The 15,344-nt window shown below is 60.0% G+C and overlaps 1 protein-coding gene across 2 annotated transcripts in view; it reads left to right on the forward strand.

The window, feature by feature from the left end:
* UNC5B (unc-5 netrin receptor B) overlaps positions 1–14,727 on the forward strand; it is a 79,742-nt gene extending 65,015 nt beyond the window's left edge. Inside the window, exons 3-17 of one of the 2 annotated variants that reach the window (XM_058696607.1) lie at positions 1,065–1,208; positions 1,668–1,771; positions 2,529–2,709; positions 3,362–3,529; positions 4,407–4,571; positions 4,822–4,854; positions 6,623–6,817; positions 7,418–7,807; positions 8,280–8,367; positions 9,243–9,411; positions 9,587–9,820; positions 11,109–11,258; positions 11,949–12,113; positions 12,876–13,057; positions 13,892–14,727. In XM_058696607.1, the coding sequence (XP_058552590.1) occupies positions 1,065–1,208; positions 1,668–1,771; positions 2,529–2,709; positions 3,362–3,529; positions 4,407–4,571; positions 4,822–4,854; positions 6,623–6,817; positions 7,418–7,807; positions 8,280–8,367; positions 9,243–9,411; positions 9,587–9,820; positions 11,109–11,258; positions 11,949–12,113; positions 12,876–13,057; positions 13,892–14,057 (2,534 nt within the window). In that variant the 3' untranslated portion in view covers positions 14,058–14,727. The remainder of the gene's footprint in view (positions 1–1,064; positions 1,209–1,667; positions 1,772–2,528; positions 2,710–3,361; positions 3,530–4,406; positions 4,572–4,821; positions 4,855–6,622; positions 6,818–7,417; positions 7,808–8,279; positions 8,368–9,242; positions 9,412–9,586; positions 9,821–11,108; positions 11,259–11,948; positions 12,114–12,875; positions 13,058–13,891) is intronic. The other variant, XM_058696608.1, reaches the window with a different exon arrangement.
* Positions 14,728–15,344: the final 617 nt, after the last annotated feature.

The following is a 15,344-nucleotide window of genomic DNA, read 5'->3' on the forward strand; positions in this document are numbered from 1 at the left end:
GCAGGGAGGAACAGCTTTAGGAATTCTGAGACGGGGACAGTCAGGAAGGGCTTCCTGGAGGAGGGGGCCTCACAGTCCTCCCACAAGCTTTGGGGAAGAGCTTTGGGTGGGCATCGTCATCCAGAGGGTTCACTCGTTCCCTGAGCACAAGGGGCTTTTATTAAGGGTTGGCAGGAGAGTGTGTGACCCCTCTCTGGGTAGGCTGGTGGATGCTGTTATGCAGGGAAGCCCCCAGGCCCTGGTTGGGAGCTGTTGAGAGGTCCTAGGAAGAGGGGCCACCCCCCAGCTCCAGCTCCTAACCAGAGACAGTCCACCTGCTTTCTTCACGTATTTCTGGAGCACCTTTCCTGGGCCAGGTCCTGGGCCACAGCAGTGAGCAGGGCAAAGCCCTGCTTTATTCTCCCGTGCGGGAAATATTTAACAAACAAAGTATCAGTAGATAATACAGTTCCGGATAGTGGTCAGGGCCGTGGGGAAGTCAGGCTGGGCGGGGGGTTGATAACTACACAGCCCAGTGTTCAGTATGGTGCTTTGAGAGTGGGTGGAGATGGGCCAGGGTCAGAGAGGCGTTCCCTCAGGAAGTGAGGCCCAGCCCAGAACTGATGACGACCGGGAGTCCACTGGGCACAGAGGCGACGGAAGAGGGTTCCAGGCAGGAGACTGGGTGTGCAAAGGCCCTGTGGCAGGGGAGACCATGAAGAACTGGAAGATGCCCAGTGAGGCTGTAGTGGATAGACTGTGCAGGGCCAGAAGGCCACGTGGGGGATCTGGGTCTTCACGTCGTGAGGACTGGAGGCACAGCCAGGGGACGCGTGGCATTGTGCGCTGTGAGGAGCGCACGCCAGCTGCGGGGCAGGAAGCGGACTGGACGGGGCAGAGGGCTCGTGTTAGCCCTTGCAGTCTCCAGGGGAGTGGCAGTGGTGGCTGGGGCCAGGGTGGAGTCGGAAGAGACGAGAAAATAGATGGAAATGGAAGCGCTTGGCAGAGACAGAGGTCCTGGTGCCACGTCCCGTGCTTCCTGTCCTCAGACCCGCCCCCTGATGCCATCTGTCTCCTCCTCTCAGGCCTGCGGGTACGAGAGGTACAGATCGAGGTGTCGCGGCAGCAGGTGGAGGAGCTGTTCGGGCTGGAGGATTACTGGTGCCAGTGCGTGGCCTGGAGCTCCGCGGGCACCACCAAGAGTCGCCGGGCCTACGTCCGCATCGCATGTAGGCCGTCCTGACACCCCCACCCCGCTCCCCTGGGCCCCTTCCCCCTCCCCACGCCCCCTGGAGAGGAAACTCCACAGCTGTGGGGGCATCCCTTGCCCACTGCAGAGACATGAGGGCACACGGATGCCAGCTCAGAAGAGGCCTCCTGGACCCAGAACTTAAGCCACCTCTGGCCTCAGGATTTCTAACAGCCTTTTGTAGCTACGTCTGTATAAGGGAGCTGCCAGCTTCCTCACCAGCCTGGGTTGTTATGTGCTTAGGATCCCAGCGTCAGGGAGGGAGACCTGTTCCCCCAACCCCACCTGGTGAGGCCCCCACTTTGGAGGAGATGGGCAGGCAGAGCCCAGTTTCCTTGGCGTGCACTGCCCCCTAGTGGCTAGAGTGGGACACGTGAGGCTTCTGTTCTGCCCAATTGTGCCTGGTGACCCCACTTCCTTCTTCCACTCCTTCTTCCAGACCTGCGCAAGAACTTCGATCAGGAGCCTCTGGGCAAGGAGGTGCCCCTGGACCAGGAGGTTCTCCTACAGTGCCGCCCACCAGAGGGCGTGCCTGTGGCTGAGGTGAGTGGGGACTAGGAGAATACTCGGCATGGCAGAGACCGTGATGCCTCAGCCTCCCAGAGCTCTCCCCATTTCATAGATGGGAATATCGAGGCTTGAGACAGAGAAGAGAACTACGGCCTCTGCAGAACTCGGCGTGTGCTAGACCCCAGCTCGGCCCTCCACAGGCAAAACCCCTCGGGATGGGGCAGAGCTGGGGCCAGATCCCCACGGGCTACTTGAGCAGGCCCCAGGCTGAGTCTCTTGCAACGGAGGTGCCTGTGGCTGTATCTTCCTCCCCCGCCCAGAAGCCGAAGCCCCAGCTTTGTGGATGCCAAAGGGCCTCACCGTGCATGTGTCCGAGCACGTGGCCTTTGCCCTAACGGCGAACGGCTAACACTTGTGTTGCACGTCCAGGGAGTCAAGTACCGTCCTCCACACTTTGCACACTAACTTGTTTAATCCTTGCATCAGCCCTATGCGGTGGGTGCTAATAAATTCTGCCTTACGAATGATGAAATCGAGGCTGGCGTTAAGCCCCTCCCCAGGACCATCTAGCTGGTGGGGTGCTCGTCACAACCACCGTGTTCTGCAGTGTTCGCCACGGGGCCCGGCCCGTGGAGGTCTAGCCTCACTCTGTCACCACCGCGGGTAGACACGGATAGAACTGCGGTCCTGTTTATGGCCGGGCCTCCCTTCCCCTCCAGAGAGGGCCCACTCCCCGCGATGCAGGTAAGCAGGTAGCGGGCCCTCATGCCCCCCACCCCCATCCCTGTAGGTAGAATGGCTCAAGAATGAGGACATCATCGACCCCACCCAGGACACCAACTTCCTGCTCACCATCGACCACAACCTCATCATCCGCCAGGCCCGCCTGGCAGATACGGCCAACTACACCTGTGTGGCCAAGAACATCGTGGCCAAGCGTCGCAGCACCACTGCCACGGTCATTGTCTTCGGTACGGGTCCTGGGGGGGGGGGGGGGGCGCAGCTTGGGCCATATGCCCACCTCACCCCACCCTACACTGGAGGTCAGCAGGACCCTGGTGGACACGTGGGAGGATGCGGCCCGGAGAGGGGAGATGCCTTCCCCAAGATCACACAGCAGCTAGTGGTCGAGTCAGGCACTCGTGGGCGTGGGGCTAGAACAGGGCCCCGTCAGCATCCTCATTCCCAAGCCTGGTGACCCAGCAGAGTGCAGAACTGCTGCGCAGGCCTGTAGGATGTTCCTTGCTGTTCCCTCCGGGGCAGAGCTATAGCTGAGATGCCCCGAGTATGGTAGAAAGAACCCTGTGTCGGGTTTCAGGCACAGGTCCCCTGTTACCAGGTGACCCTGGGTAAGCGTCAGCCCTCCCTGGACCTTTGCTTGCCATTGCACAATGGGGCTGGGAACAGACAGTGACCCACCACCCCCCCCCCCCCCGGTCCCCTCCAGTGTTGACCGTCGCAGCCAGATTTGTCTGCTGGAAACTGAGCCCCCAGTGCCGCAGCAGGTGGGGTCCAGTTAGGAAAGGCCTCAGCAGAAGGGCCTTGTCAGGACTGGAGATGGGGTCTAGGGGGCCCACGGGCCACAGAGTCAGGCTGACCAGCTGACACGTGCTGCCCTTGCAGTGAACGGTGGCTGGTCCAGCTGGGCGGAGTGGTCGCCCTGCTCCAACCGCTGCGGCCGTGGCTGGCAGAAACGTACACGGACCTGCACCAACCCAGCCCCGCTCAACGGAGGTGCCTTCTGCGAGGGCCAGGCCTTCCAAAAGACCGCCTGCACCACTGTGTGCCCAGGTGAGGCCCCGGGCGGTGGGCGTCCTGCCCATGCCCAGCCCGCCCCAGTCCCCAGCCCTGCCTTCTGTGCCCTGGTGTCTGCTGCGGTCAGGACAGCCACTCTCTCCCCATGGTGGTGCTTGTTCTGGGGCCCACAGCTGGCCGAGCAGGCTGGACACGATGCTGTGGCCTGTGCCCTCTCGTTCCGCGCCCGGCTGCTAGAGGGACGGAGAGAGAGGCTCTGAGCTGCAGTCTGCCGGTGGGGGGCGGGGGGGGGGGGGGAGGGAGGGGAGCTCTTCCACCCTCCGGGCCGTGGGCCAGGGTCCCAGCGCTGCCCGGGGTCAGAGAGCCTGTCCTCCTGCCCGAGACTTTGGCTGCCGCCCCTAATCCTGCAAAGGTCCTCTCTCCCCTCACCTTTGTCTCAGTCTGCGCGTCCCCATCTGTGCGTCTGTGCGCGCCTGGTTTTGTCCCGCCCCTTCCACGTTTGCGTGAACCATGTGGTATATTTCCCTTGGGTTTGTGTCTTCGCGGGTGCACCGGGCTGTGTCTGTGTGAGTGGCCTCCTGTGTCTGTGTCCTCTCTGCCCGCACGGTGCCCCCGACTGCGCTGGCAAGGGGCCATGTGGCTATGGGTGGATAGATCTCTTCGTGTGGCTTCTGTGTCCTGGGCTCCCGTCCTGCTGGAGTGTGTGTGTGTGTGTGTGTGTGTGTGTGTGTGTGCGCGCGCGCGCGCGCGTGTGTGTGTGTGTGTGCGCGCGCGCGCGCGCACCGCTGTGTGCCCTGGGCTCCCCTCCTGCCGTAGTGTGTGTGTGCACGCGCGCGTGCGCGTGCACCGCTGTGCTCTGTACACATACCTGAGCGCGCATGTGCCCCACGTGCCGTGTGCTGTGCTCCTGCAGTGGACGGAGCGTGGACGGAGTGGAGCAAGTGGTCAGCCTGCAGCACTGAGTGTGCCCACTGGCGCAGCCGCGAGTGCATGGCGCCCCCGCCCCAGAACGGAGGCCGAGACTGCAGCGGGACCCTGCTCGACTCCAAGAACTGCACCGACGGGCTGTGCATACAGAGTGAGTCCTTGCGAAGGCGGGGCCCGGGGGCGGGAGCTCTAGCCGGATGAGGCCCCTCCCACCCCGCCCCGCCCCGCTCCGCCCTGCCCCGCCGCCGGCCCCAGGCCTCCAGCGCTGGCCTCGGTGGAGCAGCCCCTGGGGCCTCTGCCCACTCGCCACGTGCATCACCTCATCTGCGCGTTTCCTGTCACATTCACCATCCTTTCTTTGCCACCTATGTCATTGTCTTTCCCTTTATTTCCCTTGACAGATAAGAAAACTCTAAGTGACCCCAAAAGCCACCGTAAGTCCCATTTCATGGCTGTCCTTTTTTCTCTGGGGGACCCTTGCTCTCCTTGGCTGGCTTTTCCAGGGTGTGGGGTGCAGGGCAGGGCACAGGGAGACTTGAAGGTGCCCCCCCCACCAACCGTCCATGGGCCCCCCCTTGGCCCCCAATGCTGCACGTGTCACAGCCTCCATCATGTGCAGACAGGCAGACTCTCAGCCCACAGAAAGGACACCATCCCGACCCTCCCATTACGGGAGAAGATGAGCCTCAGAGGGAAGGGACTTATCCAAGGACTCAGCCAGGATTTGAACATCAGTACTTACGTGACCCATGCCGGTGCTCATAGCCTTGTCCCCTCAGCCTTCCTCTCCGCAACAGAGCCGGTGCACAGGCCCACACCGTCCCTTCCGGTGCCCCTACTGTATCCCCCAGCGAGGTTCTCCTAGCGTCAGCCCCGAGGGGGTCTGGTCCACTTACCCCCCAGGCCATCCTGCGGCCACACCAGAGCAGTAAAGCTGCTCAGGCAGATCGGCCTGTGGTAATTAAACCATAATTTCCAAATAATTCCGGGTTCATAAAATCAGCAGTGGGCCCCTGGGCCCAGCTCACAGGGGGACCAGGCTCGTGACTGGTGAGCGATTATCAGGTGACCCTAGATGGTTAGGGAGAGCATCAGGAGGCAGACCCGAGCCCCGAGGGCCTCCTGGCAGCTCTACTGGGCGCCAGGGCCCTCCGGGGAGCCCAAGAGTGAGGGCCACCGAGTAGAGATGGGGCCAGAAGGTGGCAGAAGTGGGCGGACACCAGGACTGAGCCGTGCCCTGCCTCCCAAAGGCTCAGTCGGCACCAGGAAAGTGGGGCTTGGAAGGGTCCAGGCAGGGAAAGCAGGCCTCCCTGTCTGCGGGCCCTCCCAGGAGGGGAGACCGGACATTGGCTTCCTGGAGGTCCCCAAACAAAAAAGAGGAAAGAGCAGGCATCTTGGCTCGGCCTGTGGGCTGTCCAGTGTCCTAGCCACTCACCACGCGTGGCTCTTCCCACTTCCATTTAACTTAGTTAAAACTAAATACATTTTTCAACACTGAGTGCCTCAGTCAGAGCGGCCACGTTTTAGTTGTTCGTTAGCCACACGTGGCTAGTGGCTGTACGTGGGACAACGCAGACACAGAATGCCTGTCATCGTGTCAATGCCACCTCCCTGCCTGGGCCGTGTGGGGTTACTTGCAGCTGTGTGGCAGCCTGCCTGGGGGAGGAAAGTGTAGCCGGTGGGTGGCCCCCCCTGAGCCCCTTCCTTCCCCTCCACCTGCTCACCTCCTCTCCACCCCATCGCCTTGCATCTCATTCCCTCCTCCTGCTCCCCCTCTGCCGCCATCCCCTCCCCTCAGCCCAGGATGCAAGTTGAGCTCAGGGTGGCTGCTTACAGAGATTACCGGGAGCCGGGACCTCCGGCCCTGGGATGTGCTGCAGGCCGCAGCGAGGGCCTCCGTTTGCATCCTGGCTGGGACAGGACACTGTCTCTTTCTCAGCAGTGAGCAAGGAGTTACCTGTTGGGACTGCCCATGAGTCCTCTTGCGTTTTTCTGCACGGGGGGGGGGGGGGGGGGGGGTGGGAAGCAAGACAGGGGATCTGAGGCCGTTTTACTCGTCGAGACTGATGCGCAGAGAGGTTGAGGCTTGCCTGCGGTCCCGGCCAGTCACGAGGGCTCAGACTAGGACCTAGCATGGCGCCGGTCTGTCCCAGGACCTGGGTCTCTGCCCCTGCCCCTCACCCAGCCCTCCTGTCCCCGCAGTGCTGGAGACCTCGGGGGACGTGGCGCTGTACGCGGGCCTCGTGGTGTCCATCTTCGTCGTCGTGGGCGTCGTCATGGTGGTGGGGGTGGTGGTTTACCGCCGCAACTGCCGGGACTTTGACACGGACATCACCGACTCGTCGGCCGCCCTCACTGGCGGCTTCCACCCCGTCAACTTCAAGACTGCGAGGCCCAGTAAGGACCTGGGAGTACCCGGGGTGGCAGATGCAGGCAGGGTACCCAGAGGGGCACGGCAGCCAGCCACACCGGCCAGACTGGAGTGGGGCCTCCCCCTGCCTGAGGTCTTTCTAGACTTCGCTCGAAAGATGAGTGTAGATCCTTTAAAAAAAAAATTTAAAAAAAAAATGGGGCGCCTGAGTGGCTCAGTCGGTTAAGCGACCGACTTGGCTCAGGTCATGATCTCACAGTTCGTGGGTTCAAGCCCCGCGTCGGGCTCTGTGCTGACAGCTCAGAGCCTGGAACCTGCTTGGGATTCTGTGTCTCCCTCTCTCTCTGCCCCTCCTCTGCTCACACTCTGTCTCTCTCTCTCTCAGAAATCAACAAACATTAAAAAAAAAAAAATGTAAAGGTGAGTGTAGATCGGAGAGGCACAGAGAAGGAAGGGAGGAGCCCACGTGCTGAGTCCCCAAAGCTTCCTGCAACGATGGCGGTTGAATCTTTGGCAGCTGGACTTTTGGGTGGGATTTTGCAACAGAAGGGCCCCCGGCGGGAGCAGAGGATGGGACCGGGCCAGCGAGGCACAGCTGGGTCTGACTGTAGCCCCGACCCCTGCAGACAATCCACAGCTCCTGCACCCATCCGTGCCTCCGGACCTCACGGCCAGTGCCGGCATCTACCGCGGGCCCGTGTATGCCCTGCAGGACTCCGCCGACAAGATCCCCATGACCAACTCGCCCCTGCTGGACCCCCTGCCCAGTCTCAAGATCAAGGTCTACAACTCCAGCACCACCGGCTCGGGGCCAGGCCTGCCAGATGGGGCTGACCTGCTGGGGGTCCTGCCGCCCGGCACGTATTCCAGCGACTACACCCGGGATGCCCACTTACTGCACCTGCGCAGTGCCAGCCTCGGCTCCCAGCAGCTCCTGGGCCTGCCCCGCGACCCGGGGAGCAGCGTCAGCGGCACTTTTGGCTGCCTGGGTGGGAGGCTCAGCATCCCGGGCACAGGTGGGCTCCTCCTGCCCCGCTCGCCTGTCAGCCTGGCCTCCGCATGTCCCCTCTGGGCATCCCCAGCCCCTCCCCCCTCTCCCCCCAGCAGAAGATAGGGCTTCCCTGATCCCATTTCACAGATGGGGAACATGCGGTCCAGGGGAAAGAAGGGACTATAACATAGAAGACTTGGGGTCCAGGCGTTTGAACTTTGGCACTTCGCCCCATCTCTATACCCCACCGCAGTGCTAGAGGCCCCTGTGTTAGCAGATGTACCCACAACTGTCAGTGGCCTGGGCTCCCCCTTGTACCTAGTCGCCGAGCTTCTGTCCCCCCCACCTTGCTGGTGACCACCTGGAGTTCAGGAGATGCCTTTCTCCCCCTGCCCCAAGCTAGGAGCCAACCAACCCCCTCCCCCACCCCCCCATCCCCCATTCTAGGCTCTTAGATTCCCTCCAGCCCCTCCCTGCTGACCTCCTTCTGCCCCTAGGGGTCAGCCTGCTGGTACCCAATGGAGCCATCCCCCAGGGCAAGTTCTACGAGATGTACCTCCTTATCAACAAGGCAGAAAACACCCTGTGAGTGGACAGACCTCAGTCTGGCATGGGCTGCCCCCCTTCTCTTCCTCTCCCTGCTGCCTGGCCACCTTGGGTTCAAATATCACCATCTGAGCCAGATCCTAAAGTAGCCCTCCAAGCAAAACCTTGACAGATCTTACTATGTCCACATTTAAAATGTGCAGCACCGGCACAGCGAATCATAAAACTGAAAGGCGATTGACCAAGTAGCTACAATACGACAAGAGGCTTATCCTTACTATGTAAAGAGGCTTTAGAGACCAATAAAAAAAGTAAACATTTCACTACAAGAATGGGCAAAGGATACGAACAAGTGATTCACACATACTCTCTGATGCAAGCACATACACACACACACACACACACACACACACACAGTGGCCAGTAGATTATGAAAAAATGGCCAGCCTACTTTGTAGTCAGAGAGTAGAAATTCAAACAGCCATGAGACTGGAGTTTTTTGTTTCTCGAATTTGCAAAGATTTTTTTCAAACGGCCTGACCTCCATATTGACAAGAGTGTGGGACCTCGGCCCTCCCATGACACACAGGAGGGGAGCACGGGCTGGTACCAGCTTCCCAGAGGGCAGTTTAGCAACGCTTAACCAAAAGCATTCCAAACGTGCAGAACCTTTGAAAATACGAGCAAAGACATAGCTGAGAACGCTGCAGCGGAAGAGCAGAAATCTGAACACACTCTCAAGGCCTAGGCCGTCTTTCTGCCTCTCCTTAACCCCTGACCTCCGGGGGCCCAGGGGTGGAGACCTGCCTCTGTCACCCAAGAGCCGGGGTAGAGGTGGCAGGCCCACACCGGGCCCTTGCTGAGCTTCAGGCCTGCCCTCACTGCCTCCCTCCTGCCCTCTACCCTGTCCCCAGCCCGCTTTCAGAAGGGACCCAGACGGTATTGAGCCCCTCAGTGACCTGTGGGCCCACGGGCCTCCTGCTGTGCCGCCCCGTCATCCTCACGGTACCCCACTGTGCTGAAGTCCGTGCCGGCGACTGGATCTTCCAGCTCAAGACCCAGGCCCACCAGGGCCACTGGGAGGTGAGGAGCCAAGGCTCGGGGTGGGGGGTGGTGGGGGGGCGGGGAAAGCGGGGCAGATCTATCTGAACCTGCCCTGGGAGGCCTCAGAAGCTGAAAGAAAGCCCCTTTTCTCCCGGCCCAACCCGGGTGGATCTCTCCATGGCCTTGACTGTGACCTCTTTGCCTCCCCGTGTAGGAGGTGGTGACCCTGGACGAGGAAACCCTGAACACGCCCTGCTACTGCCAGCTGGAGGCCAGGTCCTGCCACATCCTGTTGGACCAGCTGGGCACCTACGTGTTCACGGGTGAGTCCTACTCCCGCTCGGCAGTCAAGCGTCTCCAGCTGGCCATCTTCGCCCCTGCCCTCTGCACCTCCCTGGAGTACAGCCTCAGGGTCTACTGCCTAGAGGACACGCCCGTAGCGCTGAAGGTAAGGCCAGGCCGTCGGTAGCACACAGCCCTGGCACACGGTGGCTGTATCACCCCCCCGCCCCAGCTGACCGGCTGTGCGGTACCTTCCAGTGCCCCTGCTCCCCAGAATCGTGGTACTTTCCAGGCACCCCTCTACCGCCATCAACCTCATTAATCACTCATTGCTCAAACATTGAAACGGCATCAGACCCGCGAGATACAGTTTTGCCCTCACCAAACTGCAGGCTAGAGGCGGGGGAAAGGACAGGGGGCCTCGCTGAGGGAGGGCTAGGCGAGCACCAGCCTGAGAGGGAGAGGACCTGAGAAGGCTTCACGGCACATTAACCTTAGACCTGTGCTCCAAAAGCCAAGGAAGGGTGCCCGGAAGAGAAGGGTGAAGGCCATCCCAGTGGACGCGGCCGCTGACGCAAAGGCAGGTGTGTTGTCCCATGTGGCCGAAGCACGCAGGGGCTGTTTCTAGGACCTCGAGCTCATCCTGACACTGGAAGAGCATAGCCCCTTGGCCTTGTGTTGACCTTCTCCTGCCGCCCACCTCTCTGCGAAGCCTCCAGGGCCTTTCCTGTAGCTCCAGACCTCCCTTGACCCAGGTCTAGGGTCCCCTCTAGCTCCTGTCTCCCAGTCTCGCGTGACTTGTCCCCAGCTCCAAGTCGAGGACTGATGCAACATGGGTGAAAAGGCCTCATGGGAGAGTGAGTGTCTTCTGCCGGGCCAGGCTGGCCTGAAACTGCAGAAGGCCCACAAGGGATCGGGGGTTGCGAGGAGAGGCTCTCGCGGCCTGGATCTCTGAGTACTGGGGCGCTGGCCAGTGTCCAGCTTTGATCAGAGAATGGGGGGGACGGCAGGAGGAAAGCCACCACATTTGAGCTTGATGGCATCACTTATTTATTCAGTCCCCGTCTGTCCGTCCGTCCGTCCGTCCGTCCATCCATCCATCCGTCCAGCTTGCTGCCCATCTATCTGTATACTCACTCACTCAGCAGTCCATCTGTCTGTGCAGCCATCGCCAACCATCCGTTCGTCTTTCCTTCCGTCTGTCCTTCTGTTTGTATATCCGTGTGTTTGCATATCCATCTACACATCCACCGTCTGTCTGTATCTATCTACGCAACTATTTATCCATCCATTCATCCATCCACCTGTCCAGTCATCTATTAATCCACTTATCTATCCACCTGTCCCATTATCTGTCCATTCACCTGTCTATTCACACAGTGTGTCTTCGCTGAGCACTTACCACACTGGCCAAGTATGACAGGCTCCCCCTTCCCGTTGCCTCCTGCCCACAGGAGGTGCTGGAACTGGAGCGGACCCTGGGTGGCTACCTGGTGGAAGAGCCAAAACCCCTACTGTTTAAAGACAGTTACCACAATCTGCGCCTGTCTCTGCACGACATCCCCCATGCCCACTGGAGAAGCAAGCTGCTGGCCAAGTACCAGGTGAGGGCTGGGCCACAGGAGGTGGCGAATGACGCCGGGGCAAGGGGAACATTCGGTCTGCCCGCGGAAGATCGGTTCCCCCTCCCGGGCCTTGGCCTTCCTGTCTCCTTCCTCTAGCCTTGCCCTCGCCTCCCCGAGTCTCTGTCTCCCTCCCACCCCACTCTCCATGCCCCTAGTCGTCCCTAGGCACGTCGTCACGTTCGGTGCCACTGACAGCCACGTTCCCCCCCCCCCCCCCCGTCACACTCCCACACACAGATGTCTACAGACGTCATCTTCAAAGAGGCCTTGCCATCTCTAAGAGTGCTCATGCCTGGCCAACCATCCAGAGTCGTCTCGGATGGTCACTCCCCTGTGCCTACACCTACCTGAGCAACCCCATGGACTCTGCAGGGCCTCCAGCCCCAGACGTACACGCGCATGTGTGCATACACATACACACATGCGCACACGCATCCAGGCTTGTGCCGCCTTCCCCAGACGCTCCCTTTCTCGGCTGAAGGGCCCCTGACCAGCTCTTCTTCCTCTTCCCCTCTGGACGGAGAGGAAGGCCCTGCCCCCTGGGGGGGGGGGGGGGGGTCCCATCGCTCCCTGAGGTTGGCCCCCTGACCGGCCTCTGCCTCCATTCCCTGAGGGTAGCGCAGGGCAGGGCAGGCTGGCCTCACCTTGACCCTGACGCCCCTCCCTCAGGAGATCCCCTTCTATCACATTTGGAGTGGCAACCAGAAGGCCCTGCACTGCACCTTCACCCTGGAGAGGCACAGCCTGGCCTCCACAGAGCTCTCCTGCAAGATCTGTGTGCGGCAGGTGGAAGGAGAGGGCCAGATCTGCCAGCTGCACACCACGCTGGCAGAGGTGAGGCGGGAGGGACGGACACTCCGTGGGGCCGGGGGAGGCAGCGTTCAGACCCGCGTGCATGGGGCTGCTGCCTTCCGTAGATAGGTCCCCATCAGCTCCCACGTCTGAGCTGGGACTCCGTCACTTTCTGCACACTTATTGAGTGGCTGGTCCTGTGCTTGGCCGGGACCAGGCAACAGATGAAATCACCAAGTCAGAAGGTAGGTCTTAGGGAGGAAGAGACCATCGACCTTGTGTCAGGTCAGTGCTTAGCCCAAGCCTATGGCTCTCCTCCACTATACATCCACATTGAGGTTTACAAAACCCAGGCCACCCAGGAGAGCAGCGCGAGAAGTTCCTTGGGCAATGTAAAAAGCGCCCATCAGAGGCCTAGACCCAGCTCTCTACCGAACTTGGCACGTGACCATGGGCAAGTCACTTCCCCGTTCTGGACTTCATTCCCACGTGTGTAAACGTGCGTCTGTGTGGAGTAGACTGTGGCTGAGGCTCCTTATGGCTTTGGAATCACGAGCCTGCACCCGCATCAGCCTGGGACAGTGCATCCGCCTGGTCCACCGCAAGGACCGTTGGGCACGCAGCCCTGGCCCTTGGAAGCCGACCTTCTGGGGGAGGAGGTTTTTGAGCAGCTGACCTGCCCAGAGCGTGGGGAGGAACCTCCATGAGCTCACAGTCCCAGTGCAGGAAGGTCGGAGGGGCGGATGCTAGTGCTGTGCATGGGGGAGCCCCCTGCCCCTCTCACCTTGCCCCCTGCCCTTCTAGACACCTGCTGGCTCCCTGGACGCCTTCTGCTCTGCCCCTGGCAGCACGGTCACCACCCAGCTGGGACCCTACGCCTTCAAGATTCCACTGTCCATCCGCCAGAAGATATGCAACAGCCTGGATGCCCCCAACTCGCGGGGCAATGACTGGCGGCTATTGGCGCAGAAGCTCTCCATGGACCGGTGGGTGTTGGGCCAGGCCAGCCCCACCCCAACCTCCCTTTGTCCCCCAAGGGGCAGGTGGGGCAGGCAGCCCGACAGTCCAGGATCAGATCCTTCCATTTGCGGTAGATCAGGAGCTGAGGCTTGGGTGTGCTCAGTCTGAGAAGCCCATTTTTGGGGAGTGCCATACTCGGCGTGCTGGCCCGTGAGGATCAGGTGAGGCCAGGACACCAGGGGTCATCACCATCTGCACCCCCGGGCCCAGGACGGAACAGGTGTTCTGGAAATGTTTGCTGAGTGACGGTGTATTTTGGTGTCGAAGCCCTTCTGGAGAATCTAAAATGCTGCATAAATATAACGGCAATAGTAATTATTAGAATTACATTATACTTACTGAGAAACCATTTAATAAACCTGCATTGAGCAGATGCCACGTAGAAGACACCTGACTAGAAATGGATGGGCTTTACAAAGAGTCTAAGGCTCTGTTCCTGCTCTCGGGGTAGTGCGTGGGGCAAAACCAAGCAGGGAACAGATGCGGGAGGAGGAAAGATTGGAATGCTAGGTTTGGACAGTCTCTCCTGAGGCCAGTGTCTTTCAACGGGTAATAATAACAATGATGATGGATGATGACGAGCAAGACAGTTTCCATCTTAGGGATGGGGAAACCGAGGCTCAGAAAGGAGCAGTGGCTTTCCCAGGGCCACACAGCCCCCAAGCAGAGGGGCTAGGGTTCCGACCCAGGGTCGGGGGACCTCAGAGCCTTCCCACTTCCTGGTGCTCTGTCCACTTCCAAGCTCCTGGGAGGTGCTGAGTGTTGGGGGAGCCCAGTGACCCTCTCCTTCCCTCCGCCAGGTACCTGAACTACTTTGCCACCAAAGCGAGCCCCACGGGTGTAATCCTGGACCTCTGGGAAGCTCTGCAGCAGGATGACGGGGACCTCAACAGCCTGGCGAGTGCCTTGGAGGAGATGGGCAAGAGTGAGATGCTGGTGGCCATGGCCACTGACGGGGACTGCTGAGCCGCCCCGGACCGTGGACTGGGAGGGCTGGCAGGAGGCGGGCACAGAGGAGGCAGCCTCGTGTGAGGCAGTGCGGCCCATGCTGCCCCCCAGCTCACAGCCAGAGGCGCCCCCTCCTCCTCCTCCCCTTGCCCCATTCCCAGACCACAACCAGCCTTAGCAAATCCATGTACTCTGTTGTCAGGAAGACCCAGTGTTCCTTCTCCACCCCTTGCTGTCCCCCCTGCCCTTGGATCTCCGTGGAGGAACTGAGACGAGGCCTCTGGAGGCAGCGAGGGGAGCCAGGAGGTGGCCCTCCCTCCCTCCTCCCACCCCCACCAGCCACCTCCGCCCCAGGAGCTCTGGGTGACATTTGTCTTAGATGCGTTCTTCGGTTTCTTCCTCAGTTACTGGTTTCTCCCTCCCACCTAAGTCCTCTTCTCCTTTCACACCGTTTTCCTCTTTGAAGAGTCAAGTACAATTCAGATGAACTGCTTTCTGTCGTCCAAAGCAAAAAGGAAAAGGAAAGGAAGAAAGAAAGCTTCAGACCCCTAGTCAGGCTCAAAGAAGAAAAAAGAGAAACACCAAAACCACAAGGGAAAAGAAAAACCCAGTTTCTTAGGAAACGCAAATGATTTATTATCCAGATATTTGGATAAGTCCTTTTTAAGAAAAAAAAAAAAAAAGAAAATGAAAAACAACACAAAAAAATAGAAAACTCTTTTCTTGAGTGTGGATGAGTGTGGGCTTGCTCATGGTTCTGGCCAGGAGTGAGCATGTGTGGGGTGTGTGTGTGTGTGAGAGAGAGAGAGAGAGAGAGAGAGAGATTGTCAGGGAGAGAGAGACAGAACAGGGAACATCTTGCTGCTAATGATTCTGTCTTAGGCTAAATTCCTACAAGGCCTCAGTTTCCCCAGGTGTACAGGGTCGAACGGGGTTTTAGCCACGGTACCATGTTTCCCTCTAAAATTCTGAGCAGATGCTGAATCTTTAAAGGCAAGGAGCCCTGAGATCTGGAGTGGGCTGGGGTCCTCCCTCCCACATCCCCAGGCAGATGCCCCACAGGCTCCCTGGGCTGGCTCCTGGAGAATCCAGATTAAGAGGCCCAGGGATGGAAACTGGGCAGACCAGGCCAGCTGTGAGCCAGAGACAATGTTTCCAGTGCCCCGGTCTGGTGGCTCCTGGAAAAGGGGGTGGGGCCCAGAAGTGGGGCTCTAGCAGATAAAGAAGTGGGCGGGGAGAGTCTCCCATGGGCACTTCTCTCCTTCACCCCAGGGTGGGAGCAGCCAGGTCACCCCTCTACCTAGC

The sequence above is a fragment of the Neofelis nebulosa genome, chromosome 13, assembly GCF_028018385.1.
Source record: "Neofelis nebulosa isolate mNeoNeb1 chromosome 13, mNeoNeb1.pri, whole genome shotgun sequence".
NCBI classification, from domain to species: domain Eukaryota; kingdom Metazoa; phylum Chordata; class Mammalia; order Carnivora; family Felidae; genus Neofelis; species Neofelis nebulosa.